Below are 21,521 nucleotides of genomic sequence, written 5' to 3'. Positions count from 1 at the left end.
GCGCTGACAAAAAGTGATTTTCGTATAAATAAAGCAGACACCACCACAATAAAAAAAAACATCTTTTCTCATCTTTTCTGAAGTTTTAAGCAAGTATCTCTTTCATAGATTGTTTAATTACCTTTTAAAAACAATATGTGTGAAAAGAGTTGCCTATTTAGAATTGTTTTTATAATTTCATTACTGATTTACCCAGTTCACTCATTGTGCATGGTACAGAGCAGGGTCATAAATTTCACAACAAGACTACAATGTTATCCTCCGAAATGGTTTAGGCAGTTTGTACAGTGTACCATAAGCCTGCCTTATCTGTAGAAATGACTTTTTCAGTTAGGCCTCAAGACTAATCCACAGCATGCAGAATTACGCATCACCATGGAATTGCCATCTGCTTAAAATTCTGCAAACAGTTCACTTCTAATTAGAGCCTCATTGTGGAAACCCTACCCCCTGTTTTTAGGTACGGGGTAACTGTTGGGTAGGGTACGAGTTAAGAATGAGATGCAATAATAAAAATACGATGCAAAAAACATGGTTTCATTCAAAAACACAAAAATAGCACTCTTTAGGTGTTGCTTTATACATGGTTCCATATAGTAAGGAATGAACTTTTGGCAATATAAATAAGATTCAGCCTCAAAAACTATTGTACAATATTCTATTTATAAATGCCACTAGTTCCCACAGCTCCAAATATGAACACTCAATACAACAGGAACAGGAAGATTTTCCAAAGTGTTCTTGTTCCAAACGGTTTTTATTCTGAATGGTTGTTGTTTGCTTAAACACACCTTTTCTACACAGTCATAAAATCGAAAGGCTTTTGATCTGCAGTGATCATTTTTCTAAAACGTATTGAGTACAAAGGGTCGTTTGACCAAAAATGGGGCATTGGTTCAAAAGATAATTATTCCATTCCAAAATGGTATACTCAAAGCAGAACCCTTCTGAATAACATTTTCCGCGAAACAATGCTTCGGAGCAAAAACCTTTCGGACCATAAACACGCTTTTCATTTTCAGAGCAATGACTGTTCGGAATAAATAACCTTTCATTATAGTAAAAACCTGTCACATAAAGTATTATTCAGATTTCCTTTTACAAATTAAGCGAACTGCTAGCCGTCCAGCGCGTATGATTTTGCACATGGTCCAATGCACACGCTTGACGTCGCGCACGTATACGTGATGGTTAATTTGTAAAAGGAAATCTGAATAATACTTGTATTTGCAAAGCAATCAACCATTTGGAGCAAAATACACTTGGAATAAAAACACTTAGGAATATAGACCTGCACCCAGTACAACAATGTTAGCATTGCACCATTCTACATAACACTGGCTTCACTGGATCCCTGAGATTTTGTGTCTCTTAGAATAAGGATTTGATTTGGGTCAATGGACCATTCAAGTTGAAATCCATACACCCCTATGTAAGACATGACCCTTAATGTACCACACAGGGAGTGAGAATTTCAAATTGGGTTACCTGAATAGGCGACTCCATTTGATTAATGATAAGTCGTCCACATGGGGTGTAAGGATTCCAACTGAAACAGCCCAATGATAATTACAAAATTCTTACCACTCACACATGTACTGGTGTGTTAACCAATGAGTGTTCTCATAGATATACTTATAACAAGTATCCAATTTATATTCAATACTACATTTGATGAGATTGACTTCAAAGAGACTTATACGATTAGTAGATCTCAGGGATCAGTGAAAAGCCGAAGTTTCAAGGCTTTTCAAATAGCATAGATGACCTTTAACTCAAAGGTCACCACATCCTGACATGCAACATAATTAACCACGCAGTACAGAAATTGATCCAAATATTGACCTATCAAACATAATATGAATTCTATTTCTGTTACACAGATACCTTGCATAATTCAAAATAATAATGTCTATTTTTCTATATATATCGTAAGCTACACCCGTCTGTTGCTACTTCTTCTACACGAGGCTGACATTGGCTTAACACCTTGATAGCGAGGTTGTCGTACGTGTACTTCCGTCGGCTGCTGCTTATTGGAGTGTTTTAGCGTGACTAAGGCAGAGCCTAGACACGCCTTGACAGGCGAGCCCGTGTGGCCCGGCAACGAGATGACTAAGGTGCCAATGTTTGCTATACCATCGTCTGTGGGTTCGGCAGCTATGATACCAACATGGAATGGATCCTGCAAAGACAAGAGAGCATAAATATTGCTGAAAATGTGTTCACTACTGCATATTTAATATAGTATTTTCCAACTGTTGACAGCTGGAAATTACAACACAGTGGTCTATGGGGCAATTTAATTACGCATAACTCACAATTTCAATGTCTGACCCAAACCATAAAAAGAAGATGCAAAAATCACAAAACACCCCTCTTATAATTATTAGCAAACTAGGGGCTATGCAATTATGTGTACCTGGAATGGTGAATTCTCAAAGTAATCTGCCAAAAATTGCTTGTACAGCACTTTGGACTGAACCAAAATATGTTTGACCCCCCCCCCCTCATTATATATTTCAAAACCTTTAGATTTTCTAATCATGTGATGTAAAAATTGTGCAACATGAACGTTTTTCCCGACATGTTTCTACACCTTTTAAAGGCATAATATAGAAACAGTTGTTCTCTCCCTTTTAGGAAAGAACCCATGTATCTGCGACATGAAATTTTCACAAATATGTATATTTACATCAAGGTCTATATGAAGAAAATATATTTACATACATGAAATTTCATGCTATATGTGACCGTCCACGGCGAATGAGCCGTAAATTCCTCCCCCGGTCAATTTTGTTTTATTTTGTAAACTTCATAAACTTAAAAATGGTATATCATTTGACTTCAAACGATATCCAGAAGCGGAGTTATGGTTAGTTAAACTTTGCTCCTTCAATAAAATTATAGCTTGTTTCGTTTCTATGTGTGTCTCTTTTTCCACATTGCTGGCAATAAATATCAAACAGTCATAATTGGCGGTCATTTCAAATCATCCCCAAGTCAACGAGGTTTAAGAAGGTTCTCTCATTGTTAATTGTTGGTTATGCATACCTATACAAAATACAATGCCTGGTAACCCACCACTTGAAAAGGATTTAGCAAAAGCAAACAAAGACCAGAGCTATTAAAAGTTCTATAGCCATCTAAGGTAGAAGCTTATTATCCACTTCAATAATAGGATTATTGATTGGTGTTGTGACTATCAAAATAAGACAGATGTCGCGCCAGCTTAAGTTACCGATGAATACGATCTTCGTACACATTTTACACCATAACTCAGAATACAATTTAGGGAATTTACGGCTCGTTTGTGCTGCCGGGTCACATATAGTATTTAGATGGGGAAATGCTCACCTTGTGTGCTGCTGAGTTCTGTGTATGCTCTGCACTCCCACTCAAACTACTACCACTCCTTCCTAGCCTTGATGTTAACCTATTACTATGCCTCTTATGAGTCTGTCCAGGATTAGGCTGATGATTATCAATATACACCATCACTTTACCGAAGGGACGACTAGCTCTATGCTCCATCTCTAGTGCCCTCATTCGTCTATCGTTACGTGCTTCAAATCCTACTTTGATTTTCCAGGCAACCACAAGCACAGCGAGGAATAAAAAGAAGCACGATAAAAATACAGAGAAGAATACAAATAAGTCAATTTGTGGCTGGTCCTGGCGGAAGTACATTATACCCTGCGTAGCATTGCTCCACTCCGTGCCGTGGCTCAGGAGGGCAATATAAAACTTTTTGGTTTTCAGTTGATGAAACTGATGCGGGAGTGACACAACGAGTCGGTTGCGCAAACTTTTCACCACCGATATAAAATGTCCATTTTCTACGGTCACAAAAGTGTTGATACCCTTGGCTAGCGTTTCAACGACCTGCAGCACTACGGGTTCTTCTGTTGTGCCTGTGTTTAGTTCTTGGGCATCGGGATCGACGAGCTGACTTGAGCGGCGTTGCCTGTCGTTCCTAAAATCGGATTGCCCGAAAATGTCGCGCTTTTCGCGTCTCTCCACATCCAAATACTGAAGGTCCGGGTTGTAATCAATGGTATGCACCCCTGAGGTTTGGTTGACAAAGACGCGGAAGACGCTTTCATCGTACGTGAGGAAGACATCGAGAGCACCGACGGTGACGTCGACTGTGAGCCGTATGTCAAGGTTGGTATACTTTGGTTGGACATAGAAAAATGAGCTTCGGCCTTGTGGTAGAGTTGCACCAGCATCTAGCGGACAATCTGGAATGGAATAGCAAAGAAATGAACAATGTGAATAAGGCAACAGAAAAAACTGTTTTACAAGGGGATGGGCTTTTCAAGGAGGGTCAGATGGGCAGGATATTTTTCCTGGATGTTAAAATAACCCCAGAATATCACCGAAAGTTTGAAAATATGGAAAAATTGTGTAAAATGTTCAGATTTTTTTAAATGGCTGATTTTAAATGATTTTGGCAACAATTCTCCCAAAAAACAGAAAATCTGGGTCGGTCTTGCCCATGAGACATTTTTTCTTCATTACCTAATATAATAAAAAAATTCCAGAAAATTCTCATTAGGTATTTTTTCATATGAAAAAGGGAAAAAATTGTTTAAAGCAAAAAAAAATGTGAAGATAACTCCATTCAGCTGCAGTGCATTTCTTGATTTAACGAATCAACAGTTTTTTGTGATGTCTATTTTCTTATGTATTTTGTTGTTTTCCATGGACAAGATTGTGTCACATTTGTATTACTTAGTCTTTTGACTATGGGGATGAGGTTGCTGGAATATGGTCAAAAATAACAATCGAGGAAATAGTCTGTGTTGTTTGTGACTGACCAATGAATTGGCATGGTTAGCTCATGAATATTTATGAGATGTAATAATACATACTATTTTGTGTTATTGGTTCAAAGCAATTGACTGGCCAATGAATTGGCATGATCATCTCATGAATATTTATGAGATGTAATAATACATACTATTTTGTGTTATTGGTTCAAAGCAATTGACTGACCAATGAATTGGCATGATCATCTCATGAATATTTATGAGATGTAATAATACATACTATTTTGTGTTATTGGTTCAAAGCAATTGACTGGCCAATGAATTGGCATGATCATCTCATGAATATTTATGAGATGTAGTAATACATACTATTTTGTGTTATTGGTTCAAAGCAGTTGTCCTGTTCCACATGCATCTGCCTGTAACATTGCCGTCCTTCTGTAGGAGTTCCAGCGAAGAGTTCTTTACAGGTAGAACACTAAAAGTGACACAAAATATTTAAAACAAGTAGATTAGTAATTGGGCTATTCCATTTAAAATCCATACTACCCCTGTGGAAGATTTAGTCAAGTCTTCCACAGGGGGAGTATGAATTTTGAATACAATAGACAATCGGGTAACTTCCATTTGAAATACTCACACCACTTGTGGAAGATATAGGCAAAGCCATAATACAGGGGGAGTATGAGTTTCAAATTGATTAACTCGGACCAATTAACTTTGAAAAACATAATCGCTCGCAAATTACAAGATCACAAAAGCAAGTTTATGAAAAACATATTTGTAAAATGACCTCTAAATAACCTTTGACCTCACATCTATTGACATCACACATGACATTGTACCCAAGGGTAGTTATGCCCCAATTGAAATCCCTCAAATCATGTGGGAGAAATGACACAAATATGAGAAATAAGTTAATCAGAGATATGGTAAGAATATTGAGTACGGCTGAATGGGACTAAACTGAAAATTGTTGGGAGCTTTCATTGGTTACTTGAGGAAAATATTATGTAATTAACCAATCATCGGAATGCACAAGCAGTATGCACACCCCCTGTTGCAGATGCTTGCCTATAACAGCGTGGCACACTGGTTAAGGTCTTTGCCTTTGGTGCGAGAGGTCCCGGGTTCAATTCCCCGCAGGACAAAAATAAATTCTTATTTGCTCTCCCCGTGGCTCATCTGGTAAAGGCGGGGCAGATGACCCATGGTTACAGTCGGCTCCGATCAGGGTAATAAGCCCGATTGTTGGCTACACTTGACTGTCCTGTAAAAATTGCTATCTACGGCGACCCCTTCATTTACCAGGTAACTTGTGCCTGGCCAAAGTTTTGTCAGTGTTATCTCCTTGATTAATGCCTAGATATACTCAACATGAAAAAAAACAGAACCATCTCTTCAACAGGCATCATCACACTATACTCACCTGATGTTCCCAGCAAGGCTCTGTGTATTTGTTGGTATCAGAGGTGCCGGTTGATGGGCATGTTGGCGTTGCAGTGTTATTCTGGCATTGGCACTTCAGTCCCGTCTCTTTGTCGCATGTGTCCCAATGCCCATTGCACTGGCACCTGTGGTGGAAAAATAATTTTTTCAAAAAAACGTTAGTGATTTATTGTGCACTATGCCAACTCCACACACTCACCCCCACTTAACCAGATTGGGTTATTCCAGTTGAAATCCATACACCCCTATGGGAGACAAATGGAGTTGCCCATTCAGGTAACCCCATTTGAAATTCACACTCCCTGTGTGGAAGATTAAGGTCATGCAAAATTTGCATTTTGGCCCAAATTGGTTGGACCTCGCAGTTGAATTCATTAAGTCTTGGCCATTCTAAAAATGTATACTTTTATATTCTTCAGACCAACAAATTAGCAGTAATGAGGCCCAAAAGTTTCCATAATGCCAGGGTTAAGATCACCCTTAAAATCACAAAAAATTAACACCGCTAAAATACCCCAGCCGTACAGTATGTCTACACATTCACAGATAGAGTGATTGACTTACCTTTTACATTCACCATTTCCTCTTTCGTCTTTGAAATATCCATCGATACACGTGTCGCACGTCCTCCCGGCGCTGAAATTGCCACACTTAACGCAGACTGTGCTGGCATCATGTACCGGACCACGAGGGAAGTATTGCGCCACCTACAAACGATAATGTGATTTATATAATATAGTTTAAACTCCTTTTTGTCTATGAAAAAGGACATAAAATTCTCTCTGTCCTTTCATCTGCTCACACCTCACTCACGTTCCAACGAGATGTAACCATTCCTGTGCTCTTTACCCACCTTTCAGCTGCCCCAAATTTTTTCGAAGAAGTCGCTTCCATCTTGGACCCAAGTTGTTGAGTTACCTGAACATGTTGTCTGTTCCATCTTGTTGCAGACAAAGCTTTTGATTGCTTCCCTTCTTTTTATCTGTTTGTCTTGTTTTCCCTTCAGTTTAATTTTTATTTGCTCTCTATGTACGGCTTCCCTTAATTTAGTACTATTGTTAGGGGGGTCACACCATATATGTGACACGATCTGGTCCATGGGGGCCAAAGGCGGCAAATTTGAAACTGAGATAAAGGTAAAAATATGGAGTCAAAAACAATAAAATACATAAGAAAATAGACATCAAAAAATTTCATAACTTTAGAACCAAGTATGCTAGACCTTTGGTGTTTTCAGAGAATGATAGCCTATTGTATGTATGATGTAATAATTACAGTAACTCAATTTTCAAAAATGCCTCCTTTGGCCCCCATGGACCAGATCGTGTCACATATATCCCTTAATTTAGTAATATTGTGTTCTGCCTGTGCTTAATGCCAAATGTAATAAACAAATACTTCAAAAACAATACATATACACTCACATTGTCTGTCATCAAGTCGTAATTAGCCGCCACAGAATAGTTGAAATCCACCTCCGATAGGCAAATCTCTGTGTTGCTATGGCAAATCTCTGAGCATGCCTTGCACGTACCACCATTGGTTGCATTTCCTACAAATAACGGCAGACAAAACTCGCAATTCGTACCCTATTTCAATATGAAAGAGAAAAAGACATTTTAGTTTATAGTACAATAACTGCTTTGTATACCCCCTTGTGAGCTAACTGTGAAGGTCTCCAAAGCCTGATCAATTCGCTGTCGTAGTGCACGTTAGTAACCATTGGTTACTGCTCCAAGCATGGGCTCATACACCTGTTCCGAATTTTGATATGCCATAGGCTTTGTGTTGTGATCAAAGTAACAAAGAAAGCGTGATCCAGTTGGCCTAGCAACGGTCATATTGTAACGTGCACTACGACAGCGAATTAGGTATTAGATATTTGCCAGGCACAGGGGCAACATTAGTAAATCACCCATCAATGGACCATGTGCAAAGGGCTCTAGACCTGTATGGTCAGTCAACAAGGAAACAATACGTATCAATTTCTGCATTCTTCTATCACGGACAATCAGACATTTGTATCACAGCCATACTTTTTGATCAGTTTAAGGCTTCTAGCCAAAAAAAGCACTTTTTTGCACAGCATGCTGGTATAGTTTGTTCGGCTTATATTTTGCGAAAAAATGAGACTCATAAACAACACGGTGTAGAGACTCGTAAATAACACTGTGTATAGCGTTGTGTAATGCCTGACTGGCGCACACTTATGTGAATTTACCAAGCTTTAACTTTGGACTTTATTAATGTATGCAGTAACAAAAAACGAATACTTTTCACCTATTATAAACAAACAAACTAATAAATGCTCATCCACAACAATTAAAATTCATGTCCTATATCGCAATGGTTATAAACACACAAAGTTGCCAAACCCTCTCGTTATCCTCAACAATTAAAATTCATGCCCTACACCTCAATGGTTATAAACACACAAAGTTATCAAACCCTCTTGACTCCAAACTTACTATAGTATTATTCCTGCATTGCAAGCACACATCGGTAGTACTGATGTTGGCGCATTCACTGTGTCCGTTACACTGACAAGCTACACTGCAATCAGCTCCCACGTAACCAAACAGACATTGGCAGACAGTGGGTTCAGTGCACTCTCCATGAATACATGCTGGTGTGCACACTGGTTTACATACGCCAGTAACAACACTGCGAAAAGAACAAAAACAAGAGAGCATAGCATACATAGTATTAAGCATCCAGTTTGCAGATTTTAATTTTTCAGACCGAGGGTTATAGCTAGTGGAAGTTGAATGCCCGCTAATTTTAATATCCAATTAGAGTGCTGGCTCTGGGCAAAATCTTTTTTTTTTAATTTCTTTTTTTAGTGCTGGACAGTCAGTGTCAGTCCCAGCCAGACCAGGGAATAAATAAAGATTGGGAAGCATCACTCGAGGATAAATGTAATAAAACTATGGATGCCGCCATTACCCTGCCATCGCGTAGGCCTGGAACACTACCGCGATTGCTACCGGCTGCATCGCGCCCGTGCTCCGCGTTCAAGAAATAAAATTACCCATGAAAATCACGGCTTGCTGCAACGTTAGACCTTTTCAAGCCTGCAACAGCGTATTTTTTCAAATGTTGAATAGCTGTTTTAATACTTTTAATAATATTTTTAGCGCATCCATTAACTTAATTTATTAAATACATCAAATCGACCAACAATCCCACTCTCCAGACCAAGATTTATACAAGAAATATACTGTTTCAATCACAAAAATTAACCTTAATTTCGCGCCTACACGTAAGACTTGGCAATAGTCTATTCAGATATCGTTGTCAAGCTCGAGGTGATTGACCCTTGATGATTGACAGTCGGGAACGCGTACTGTTACGCGCAGTCATGGTGCTGGGTGCGTTTGGGGGTGCTGCCCCCTTTTCCCAAGATGGCGGCGCCCATGCTGGTACCAAATTTGTGATTCCCGGCAACTTCTGTATAGCATACCGTAGCGTGCAAATTTGGAGAATCGGCGAATCACTGTCAACCCCTTGGCCAGACTGACCACCATATCAACAAACCTGGCCAGACTGACTCATGACTACATACATTTGGGAGTAAAAAATATTACCAAGTTCTGTAGAATGAAACATAGTTAAATCCTAATCCTTTAGTTAGTCCTAACTGGCTATATAAGTCAAATTTTAATATTTTTGCAATTTGAGGTAAAATGTTCCAAAAACATGCAATTTTGCATGTTTTCTTACATTTTATTGCAGTGACAAAATTGTAAGACTTGGCACAAGTCTAAGCATTCAAAATCTTGAGTATAGGCTTATTTATCACGAACGAGAGGGAAATAGATTTTAAAGATTTGGAGGACTTCGGATATCATAGTTAAACTTTTCAGCTGCAAATAAAATACAGCTAACTAGAAAATGCCAAGTTTTAATGGCTGGGATATTGACAGCCTCGCTGACTGTACACAACCTCTAGTGAAGGTCAGCTACAGCAGTAGACCTTTGTCTGATTGGGCCCAGGATTGTTGATTTTTTTTTAATTAAAAAAAATCTGATTTTTTTAAATTTAAATCAGATTGTATTTATTTGAATCAATTTTTTTTTTATTCCAAGAATTGCTATACCCAATGCAAAGTTAAAGAGTACCAGTGGAATGCTAGTCATATGTGACTATCCACATCGAAACGCTTGTAAAGTCGGCCCCTGGTCAATTTTGTTTTCTTCCGTGTTTAGAAAATATATATCATAAGCTTTACAATGATATATCATTTAACTTCAAACGATATCCAAAAGCGGAGTTATGGCTTGTTCAACTTTGCTCCTTCAGTAAAAGGGTACATTATTTTGGTGCTACAATATTTCTCTTTTTCTACATCATGCTGGTATCAAATATTAAATTGTGATAATTGGCGGTCACTTCAAATCATCCCCAAGTCAACGAGGTTCAGGAATGTCCTCTCATTGTTAATTGTTGGTTAACCCACCACTTGAACAAGCTTTATCCATAGCAAACAAAGACTAAAGCTATTTACTATAAGTATAAGCTTATTATCCTCTTCAACAATAGGATTAAAGATTGATGTGTGGACTGGACTGAAATGAGGAACTTGTACGACAATTCTATTTAAAATCTACACCCCCTGTGTGGGAGATTGAGGTCATGTCTGCCATCGGGGGTGTGTGGATTTCAAAGGCAATAGCCCAATTTGAGGGCTGTTTGCATCTATGGATCTATATAAACTTACTCCTGTCTTTCGTATCCCGGTTTACAGCGACACTCATACGACTCCGGCGTATTATGACAATCCTCGTTCTCCATACAGTCATGATGACCATTCAAACATTCATTCTCCGGTGGGCAGGACACGAATGTCCAGTCGGGTTCAGTGCCCGGTTTACTGGCGGTCAGCAAGCTGGCAATGTGACTGTTGATGGCCGCTGTGTACAAAAATGTGAATATATGTTAGCTAAATTTTCTTCCTCAATTATTTTTTGACTAATTTAAGGGAACTGGAATGAGCGTTTTGAGCGTTTAAACAGCATTTTTGTGGGACATGAGAGCACATCAGACCTGTCGAATTGCATTCTGAATACGAAGAATGTCTTTCTGATATCAAATAATTTTCATTTTATGAAATTCACGATATAATACAAATTTTATGACAAATTATTAAAATTTGATATTTTTCACATTTTGGAGATATAACAGTCCTCAAAGTAAATTTTATAAATTTAATGATATTTTCTTAAAGTGTATGTAGCTGGGAGGAAAAGCCGACGATCAATTGAAAATTTTGACCTTTCATATTGAAGATATGGATTTTTCACCAAAAGACCTAATTTTTTTGTGGGTGTTTTGGGAAAAAATCCATATCTTCAATAATGAAAGGTCAAAATTTTCAATTGATCGTCGGGTTTTCATCCCACCTACATACACTTTAGGTAGAAATCATCAGATTTATAAAGTTTACTTGAGTACTGTTAAATATCAAAAATATCAATTTTAATGATTTGCCATAAAATGTGTATTACATTGCAATTTCAAAAATCAAAATTATTTGATATCAGAAGGCCATTCTTCGTATTCAGAATGCAATTCGATATGTCTGATGTGCTCCAATGTCCCACAATAAATACTGTCCAAACGTTCATACCCCAGCCCTTAATGGTGGTGTACCCTGATCGACAGCCTCATCCCACCCCCCATTTTTCGTCACCAAAACTGAGATTTTGGTATCAAAAGAAAGCTCAACATTATCATTGCCCCAGTAAAATTTATCGTCCAAGATATGTTTCATTTAGATTTTGTGAACAAAAGTGTGGTGAACCGTGGTAACCACAACCATAAGTATGTTTATCCTATGGGGCATTTTTGCTTCTCTTAATACAATATAAACTTTAGAAACATTTTGTTTTCATGGTAGGCCTCAATCTAAGATATAAAAAAAATTTGACCATGCCACTTAATAAGACTTTAATCACCTACATTTTTCTCATTATCCCTGTGAAATATTAGGACTGAATGATGCATTTTGTATTTTTTTTAACTGACAATATTGGCCCACATATCCAAAGGGCGGGAACTCTCTACATGGCGAGTGGGGTCAAAGTCACTCAATTAAAATACAACTACCCAATTGATGTTACTATAGTCATCTTAAATCAAGTTTTCATAAATGTTAACCCTATGCAATACACCATAAACCCATAGTAACTTACCTGGCATAGACTGATACTTAAGGCTGACATTCTGTGCTGTGCACAAACCATCCAACGGGCCATGCAATCCGCCTTCCATACACACTCCCGTCCCGTTGTTGTTGTTCACGCCACACCATCCACACCCTGGTTGTTTGAGGCAGTGAGCACACTGAATATTGAGGTAGCATGGGGTAGGGCATGCTGTGCTGGTTCCGTTGTAGAGCGGTCCGCATTCGCCGCTCGCACACGCAAGAGGCATGTACGTTGGTGACATACACTGCGGGAAGGAAAAAATATAAATATATCAAATCAAATCTTACTTCGTAAAATTTTCAACAAAATGTCACTTCAGAGTTATCACATTTATGGCATGCTTGGAAAGAATTTCACTTTAAAATCTAAGAATTGCCGCTTCAAATGTAAACAAACTAGAGAATTATCACTTCGATGGCATAGACAGCAAAATAGGCTAAACAATTTTTATGTATAAACCCCGTAAACTTTAGCCTGATTTTAGGAGAGTAGTACTCTGCACCTTTGGTGACCCTCCACAGCACTTTGCTTTGCATTGCTATAATTATGTCCAGAGGTCATGAGAAGTCCAGTATTATACCTGAGGGTGTCAACAATATGTGACCTGCTCCCACAAAATGAGTTTTAAGTTGTAAATTGGTAATTTTGAGACCTCCTGGCTGCTAAGTTGATGTTCTTTGTTTGATGCACACATACAAGCCAGTAGCATGTCCTTTGTGAATGCCCTATTGTGTATGTTGTGTCCCGGGGGGGGGGGGGGTACTCAATACAAATGACCATACGGGGACGTGCCACAAACATGGGTAGCATTTTCAGCCTTCTGGTATATCAATGACCCCTTTTTCAAAGCCTATTTTGGTATATGAATGGGTCCTTTTTTCAAAATTTTCTCAATTTTTTCGGAAAACAGCCCAATTTTCCTTAATCTAGCCAAAATTTTCCCAAAATTTTGGGAAAATTTGTAAAAACTAAGACAATTTTGGATAAATCCGGCATAAAATTGGTATATTTATGGGTCTACTTCCAAAATCTCAGCGGCACATCCCTACCAAAACCAAACTTGAGTACCCCCCCCCCGGGTTGTGTCCCATTCACAAAGGACTTGCCCCTGGCATACAGAATGCCCCATTTACAAAGACATACTTCTGGCATACATGTGCAGGTGCGCAGCAAACAAAGAACATCAATTCAGCAGCCAGGGGACTCAAAACTACTAACTTACGACTTAAAAAGTCATTTTGTGGTAGCCGGTCACATATAGTCAGAGCAGGCCTTTCAGCTTTCTTTCCCATACTTTGAGACACAGTGAACACGATTTTTACAACAGGTTCATCGTGCCCAACTTAAAAACTTACTTCTTGTGCAACTTTCAACTAACCTTTCTCAAACTAGCGCTCCACATACATTCCTGCCACCCGCCATCAGCCCCTACTGAGTCTAAGCAATCACCACATGAAGTATACTGATGACATGGAATAGGGCACAAATCTGGAGGCACTCGTTGGATATCGTAGTTTGCCGGGGCCACTCGAAGCAAAGCTTGGTTGAAGCAGTTCCAGTCGTACACAGGCTTGGAGTTCAGCATCCGGCGTGTTTCACCTGTGACAAATAATAAATTTGATGTCAAACATAAAATTATTAATATTACAACATAAAAAATCCATTTTGCATTTGGGGATTCTTTTCTTTTAGATAAAAAGTGGATTGATTGATTTTAAATGAATGTTTTTGAAGAAATTTTCCAAATGTTTGCAAAAAAATTCAGACTTTTCCAGCAATTTTGTTTGGTTTTTTTTCTTTGTTTTTTTTTGGCTAATTTAGCCTCTTCCCGATGAAAAATCCTGACTGATCGAACCTACTTAGAAAGTCTGTTTGCCCATAGAACACCACTTCTTTTTGTTGCATTAAGTAACATTTCTGTTACAGACATGATGCTATCCAGATTTGAGGTGGATCCAGCATATCTCTGACTTTCGGAAATTCCATTGGGATCCAAAATGTAATAAAGAGTACTTTTCTTAAAATAAGATTCCTTAATTCCCCTTTTACTTCATGAAAATACCGAATATCAAAATGTTAAAAAATTCTATATGTACCAATTTTAACATGCCTTATGGAGCTATCATCATACTACACAATTTTGGCAAATTTGGCAATTTTATCAAATGCAAGTTATTCTTGACAACATGTTGCTCCCTCCTAGTAGAAGTGAAGTCCATGGAAGACAGCTGAGAAATGCAGCCCATATCTCCACAAGCAGATTTGCTGAAAGCCCCATTCCCTACTATACATTAATCTGTTGAATAAGCAGTAGTAGCTTGTGTGCTGGTGGCTTCCCATTTACCCTTTTGCATATCTCTGCTGTTTTTCCATGCCAAGTTGCCTTTTTTTCTTTTTTTGCTTTATAATTATGTGTAATTGATTTCTTTCATAATATTTGTTTATTGTCTCTTGTATAATGCAATTCGGCCGTTTGGTCGCGATGTTGTGCAGGTTAATAAAATCATATCATATCAACACATTTGAGTTTAACCTACTTGTTCTCATAAACTGCTTAGTCCATATGCAGTCCTCACTTGCAGTGCATTTCTCACAATCCGACGCCTCGCAGGCCAACTCTGCACACTGTCCTGCTGAGACGATCTCCCGTTGTGAGTCCATCTGACAATCGTGTTCCGTCTGGCAGTCCGCATCACCTGCGATGCATTTTCCCTCTGGACAATTGGAACACCACTTACAAGTCTGAAATAAGAATCAATCAATCAATTGTCATTTATATTGTGTCAGATACCACATCAAATGTCCATCAAGGTGTACCATCTCAATTCATAGCATTTTTACTTTCTATATACTATGACAACTAGGTTTAAATTTTACAAATTAAACAAATCTGTGCATGTGACCTGAGATGTTGAAGTGTCTAATGCACAAGCACCAGTCAAGCATTAACTTTTTGAGATTTTACCAACATTATGAATAACAAATCTGAATTATGCATGTCAATGTACAGTAAGCAAAAGAATTAAGGTACCAGTTATGCTCACCCCTGTATATCCTAAACAAAAATACATATGTCAAAATTAAAACCAGCAGCCAATTCCTGTACCCTTTAGTTATGATATAAAATCTCACTTGTTGAAATTGGTTGAGAATTAAAGATTGCATTTTCATGTTCTAATCAATGGAAGCACAGCGCTAGTTTTCTTGTTTGAGAACGCTTTGTGTACAATGGCATGTAACTGAGCAAAACTGTACCTTTTGAATTTGCATCTTCCTTGGGTTTTGGATCATTGTGGCTTTATTTCTTTACTGATTTTGACGTATGAGGTCTTAAATTAGAGCTAAAAGAAGAAGCTCTTGGTGTCTGGTATTATGACATATCTGCCTTTGTTTAGGATATAATACAAGGGTAAATGCTCGCTCAAGCAGCGAGCTGGCTTGATGACATCAAAATTATCACAGGCCTGAGCATCACTGAGGCTACCAGGGCTGCCGCTGACCGCATTCGATGGCATACTCTCATAAGAACCACACCTGCATACGTGTATGCAATGTGACCTTAGAGAGACAAGGGTAAATAACATGGTACATAAACTTTTGCAGACTTTATTTACATTAAACAAATGCACATGCAATCAGTATTACCTGTGTTGCCCCAGGGTGAGACGGATGTGTCATCACACACTCACTACATAATGTATGCTGTCCACATGGCCGGTCTTCAACAACTCTCTTGGCGTCACATACATTGCCATTCATAAGTGTGTTACCTGCGGTACAATAGCTGAAATAAACACAGAAACAAAACTTGGTAAGTCTTGCAAAGAGCACACCATAAAGTTGCTATCAAATAAACAGTACTTCAACAGTATACACATGTCCCTCCCCCTTGCCTATTGTTTTTGACACATGTAAGGTCCGTCAATGACATCTGAACTGCATACGTGGGCAAGTGTCATCATAGATAAGCACAAAGGCGAAACCGTCAATAGTGAGTAAATTATTTGGTTTTGTTTCAATGAAAATTTTCCTTAATGTATATCTACAAACTTGATGAATCTATTCAGTGAGATAAGCACAACTTAGTATCTCCATGATTCTTATTGGGATTTTCTGAGGAGGGAGCTCTCTATTTTGTATGTGAAATTTACCATACAGGGTGTACTAAATTGATTGGTACCCATAAATTTTGAAGTTTATTGAGAAGCATGCCTCTTCCATACATAACATTGGATACTCTTGAAATGTCCAGAATGTATAGTTTATGACATGTTTTACAATTAATCAACAAATTATTTGGATCTTATGTTGAATTTTGATGTGACAGGGTCATCTATTATCAATCAAAACTGATGGGTACCAATCATTTTGATACAGCTTGTAAGGCAAAGGAGCCCATATGTGACTTAGGCTAATCTGTAAGGTACACCTTTACTATGTTGTACAACTGCTACAAATAATAATTTCAGATCCAGTTCTTTCTTAACTTCTTACAAAATTTCTCACCTGCTCAAGTTAGCATCAGCATTGGAGCGACAAAATACCAGTTTGCTTGTATCATTAGCCACCACGCATGCCCCACAACCCAGCAGACTACGGCAATCAGTGGTAGTGGTCCGGGTGCTGCACAAGTCTTCTGGTAGTGTCAGCTTCCTGAGATCACCCAGGACTTGGCCATTGGTGCCGCCGTACAGGTATACCGTATCGTCCATGGCTACAGCAGCCTGGGATGAAGCTGGACTAGGAATCGCACCCACCACTAATTCTGTTGGGACAACAAAGGTAAGTTTTTTTCTTTAACACAGTCCAACCTCTCTTATCTATACCTCTTTTATACGGACCTCTCCATTATCTGCCTTTACTATTTATACGGTTTTTTTAATGCCATGATACCTTGTTTTCATGTTCTGACCCATTGCGAGGACAATTCTTTGTTAGTTAGGCGGCAAAGATAGTGTTTTTTTTTTTTAAAATGGACATATAAAAAATTACAAACTTTTTATATGTCCATTACTCTAATGTTTTTTTTATTGTTTGTGCTCCTCATTTTTCCGTATAATTTCTATTTCATTACTGCCAACTTGATCAGATCATGTCACAGAAGCACAATCATTAAGCAAGTTAGAAATGATCATAACTCAATTTTCAAAATTTCTAACCCATACCTTCATTGGTCATGTTGAGCCATTTGTTGCAGTCAAATCTGTACGCCAATACCGTGTTTGTGAAGTTGTATGTAGGGGTACCACCTCCTACTACCACCATGTACTGTGAAGTAGCAACGGCTGTATGGAACATACGTGGCTCAGGCTGAAAGATATAAATGAGGGAGAGGTAAAGTCACTGAGTCCTTAATGAATCTAACAGACAAACAGACTGAAGGATTAGCAGGGTGGTCTACTTGGTCGCTTGTTCTAGAGATCAAACATGTCCAGATTCTTACATCAGAGAAACCGCCCAGCCCCTTTAGAATCACATATAACTTTAATTAATAAAGAGCAAACTCAAGTAGAATCGACTCAGTGGTTTACCATACATGGGAAAATTAGTTCTATGACTTTTGAGACCTGAAAAAATTACAATAATCTTGAATATGAATTTCCAGCCACAGCAACTCTACATTATCTTGTTGTTGGCTTCAGGTGGAATCATACTCCATAGCAACTCTACATTACCTTGTAGTAGGCCTCAGGTGGATACTCTATAGCAACTCTACTTACCTTGTAGTAGGCCTCAGGTAGATACTCTATAGCAACTCTACTTACCTTGTAGTAGGCCTCAGGTGGAATCATACTCCATTCTTTGGCAGCATAGTTAAGTGAATACAACTTGTCCGATATGCGTATACTATCTAGATGGAACCTATATCCACCATACACAAACAGTGATCCTGACTCCTGGTGCCACACTGTAGTGTGTCCATATAAACCTGTATGAAACAAACAACAAGGAGACAGTGTGACATTCCTATTAGGCAGGTGGTCCGATGATGTTTCCTACCTTACATTGGAAGCTTAACACCAAAAAAATATGAATCACAATGACCCATAGATCAGTATGGGGTGAGACTACTGTCCATTCCGCATCCATGTTTCCAATTAACTTTGCATCTTATGCCTGTCAGTATTCAGTCATTCCAATTGAATCCATTTCTATGATATGTATATTGCGTAAGAAACCAGTCATTAAAAAATATATATTTTTCTGACCTACCGACCTACCCCAAAATCCCACTAAAGGGCAAGCAAACAATTTTTTTTTTGCCTAATAAGAATATATGTCGTCACTGGGTGGGATAAACCTCATATGTACTTTTGGCCCTTGAACATGGATAAAGCCTTGTAGGTGTAGACTTTATATTGTAGAGGTTGCTTCATCCATGTTCAAGGGCCAAAAGTACATCCAGGAAACACCTCATATTTATTGGCCCTTGAAAATGGATAAAGCTTTATGGTTTGCCCTTATCCATGTTCAAGGGCAAAAAGTACATATGAGGTTTTTTTCCGCCCAGTGTCGATGTGCTACTTTTGATCATAATCTCACAAATTCAATTTTGAAGTAGTGTGTCATTTCCAAACTAGCATTACAGAGCAGATGTTGGTAGCCTCAAAAAGTTTGAAACTGGTATTTATCGGCTTTTACAACTGAGTTTGAAAATGGTGTTTATCTGGTTTTGCATCTCAACTCTTAATCTACTTGCAAAATAACCAAGTGTATCATTGTTTAAATCTCTGCACCATAGTGGAAAATTGATTTAACTTGAAATTCCCCTGGACAAGGAACTTACTGCTAATTGTCTTTGTTGTAACCCGTACGAAACTCGGGGAGCTGATCCTGGCTGTGATGGTCAATTGTGGAATGTCTAGGGTGTGCGCTTCTATAGCAGCGCAGTCCATGAGTTGTTAATTTAATGGTTTATGATTGATGTGCGGATGTAGTGGTCAGCAAAAACCTGTAAAGAGTGCCGCGGCTTGTGGATCAACATGTAGGCATTGTTCCTGTGTATAGCGCTATAAATCATTGCGCTTTTTCTTGTTTTAGTTATGACTATTTGGCGCTGACAAGTTGTGCACCCATACTTACCAGTAGGTGGAGTGCCAGTTGTCGGTATGGCCTCCCAGAGTCCCGTAATTATATTGTATTCAACAACGGCATGCAGCAGACCATCTTCGGGTGAGTATCCTCCAATCAGCACAAGGCGTTGGTTGCTCACCACAGTGAGGGTGTGGCCAGCCACGTGAGGGAAATTCTTGAATCCCTGCAAAGGGAAATATTAATACAGAAATTAAAAATATTGAACTATTCCATTTAAAATACACATACTACCACTGTGGAAGAGTTTGAAAATATCTGCCACAGGAGGAGTATGAATTTCAAATGGAATTAACACATTTGCAGCTCCGTTTGAAATCTACTCTCCCTCAGGGGAAGATTCAGGTTGAATCTTTCTCAGAGGGTGTATGAAATTCAAATGGAGCAGCTAAATGGGTTAATTCTATCTGAAATTCATACTTCCCCTGTGCCAGATATTTCCAAAATCTTAAATGGAATAACCCATTAGAGAGGCAGCTAAGATCTACTGGTACCCTGACCATAATTTTATCATAGTTTGAAAGGGGTGTTTATGTATTACATGCATTTTGATGATTGATGAAAATAAAATATGAATGAATGAATGAAAAGGGGTCTTACAGGTCCAAAACAGTGAGAGTGGTTTTGTATGTTTTGCAAAATGCCTAAATATCAAACCCAATGTTTGATTTGCTGAGTTTCAAAGTCCCTGGCTTTGTAAGCTCGATGGTAATGAAGTGAACTGTCCTAACTTCTCCATATATCAAGAAAGAAGTTTATTAAGTGTGAATTTCAGATGGGGTTAACTGAACGGGTGACTCCATTTGGAATCTACACCCCTGTGTGGGAGATAAAGGTCATGTCTTACATAGGGGGTGTATGGGTTTCAACTGGAATAACCCATTTCTCATCATACATCATTACACTCCTGTGATTTTTGTTTCTTTCAACTTACTGTGATTTGTGTCCAATTCTTTCTGGTCACATTGAACTCCCAGAAATCATCCTCAACCCCAGTGTCCGTCAATCCACCAACTAAGAACATAGAACTTGGCTCCACAAAGGCTGCTGCATGGAAGTGACGTGCCTTGGGGATGAGATTGCCGATGGGGGTGATTTGCTGCCACTGACCAATGCGTAGGTCATAGCTGTAATGAAATGGATCCAAAGTTGATTATTACTACAAAAAATGTAACATGAATGCCAGGGTTAACCATAGATACATTGTTTTTAGCACTTAAAGTGAAGATGTTGACCTCACTTTAATATTATGTAGTTTTTGCACTTTTCTTAGCTTGAATGAAATTTAAAAAAACAAAAGCAACCTACCTCCATATGTCGTTAAGAGGCCCTTGGTCCTGAGAATAACCACCAAACATCCACAGCTTACTATCCAACTCGGCAACGACCATGCTATGGCCCATACGCTCTAAAGGTGCTGTGACAAGTTCACTAGGTGTGTTGCCTGTGGTCGTGTGAAGAGATGGATCATACAGGGTGGTCCAAACACCCTGCAGGAGAGGCTCGATGTATGGGTACTGACAACTGGGACCGATGTGACCAAATGGGCAATCACAAAGGCCTAGCTCCTGTATAGAACAAATGACAAATCAAATAGAATGTTCAAACACTTTGATCTCATAGTTATGTACTAGTATACAAATATAAACTGTCTCTAAGAGTATGAAGGTCGAAACATTGTGAGCAGTGGCGCAGCGGTAAAAACTTGACATATGTGATGCGATCCAAGCAAAATCAGTCAGAACTCGGAAATATCGATTTTGAGATATAGCCAAACAAAGGTAAGATTTCCTTGTGTTTCCTTTTGTTTTAGAAACTCTTTAATTGCTCATATCTTTGGAACTGGTTGTTCAATTTCAACGTGGTTTGCTGCAAAATGCAGCTTTGTCAATGCCTTTTACTATCCTATAGGAAACTGAAAATTTAATATTTCCGAGTTCCGACTGATTTTGCTTGATCGCATCACATATAATCATGGGGTAGCTCAAAGTTTGG

General features: G+C 38.6%; 1 protein-coding gene across 1 annotated transcript in view; it reads right to left on the bottom strand.

Moving 5' to 3' along the window:
• Window positions 1-205: 205 nt before the first annotated feature.
• LOC140169188 (multiple epidermal growth factor-like domains protein 8) overlaps window positions 206-21,521 on the bottom strand; it is a 47,538-nt gene continuing 26,222 nt past the window's right edge. The window contains exons 24-41 of the mRNA XM_072192446.1: window positions 20,835-21,094; window positions 20,461-20,653; window positions 19,518-19,692; window positions 18,200-18,363; window positions 17,600-17,744; window positions 16,941-17,199; window positions 16,080-16,218; window positions 14,972-15,176; window positions 13,813-14,033; window positions 12,420-12,678; window positions 10,946-11,138; window positions 8,693-8,888; window positions 7,649-7,813; window positions 6,789-6,931; window positions 6,205-6,349; window positions 5,145-5,253; window positions 3,358-4,244; window positions 206-2,185 (exon numbers count right to left, since the gene is read on the bottom strand). Of these exons, the coding sequence (XP_072048547.1) occupies window positions 1,937-2,185; window positions 3,358-4,244; window positions 5,145-5,253; window positions 6,205-6,349; window positions 6,789-6,931; window positions 7,649-7,813; window positions 8,693-8,888; window positions 10,946-11,138; window positions 12,420-12,678; window positions 13,813-14,033; window positions 14,972-15,176; window positions 16,080-16,218; window positions 16,941-17,199; window positions 17,600-17,744; window positions 18,200-18,363; window positions 19,518-19,692; window positions 20,461-20,653; window positions 20,835-21,094 (4,107 nt within the window). The 3' untranslated portion in view covers window positions 206-1,936. The remainder of the gene's footprint in view (window positions 2,186-3,357; window positions 4,245-5,144; window positions 5,254-6,204; window positions 6,350-6,788; window positions 6,932-7,648; window positions 7,814-8,692; window positions 8,889-10,945; window positions 11,139-12,419; window positions 12,679-13,812; window positions 14,034-14,971; window positions 15,177-16,079; window positions 16,219-16,940; window positions 17,200-17,599; window positions 17,745-18,199; window positions 18,364-19,517; window positions 19,693-20,460; window positions 20,654-20,834; window positions 21,095-21,521) is intronic.

This window comes from Amphiura filiformis, chromosome 14 (assembly GCF_039555335.1).
Source record: "Amphiura filiformis chromosome 14, Afil_fr2py, whole genome shotgun sequence".
In the NCBI taxonomy this organism is placed as follows: domain Eukaryota; kingdom Metazoa; phylum Echinodermata; class Ophiuroidea; order Amphilepidida; family Amphiuridae; genus Amphiura; species Amphiura filiformis.
The sequence above is the reverse complement of the archived record's forward strand: the minus strand, read 5'-3'. Positions and strand labels throughout refer to the sequence as shown.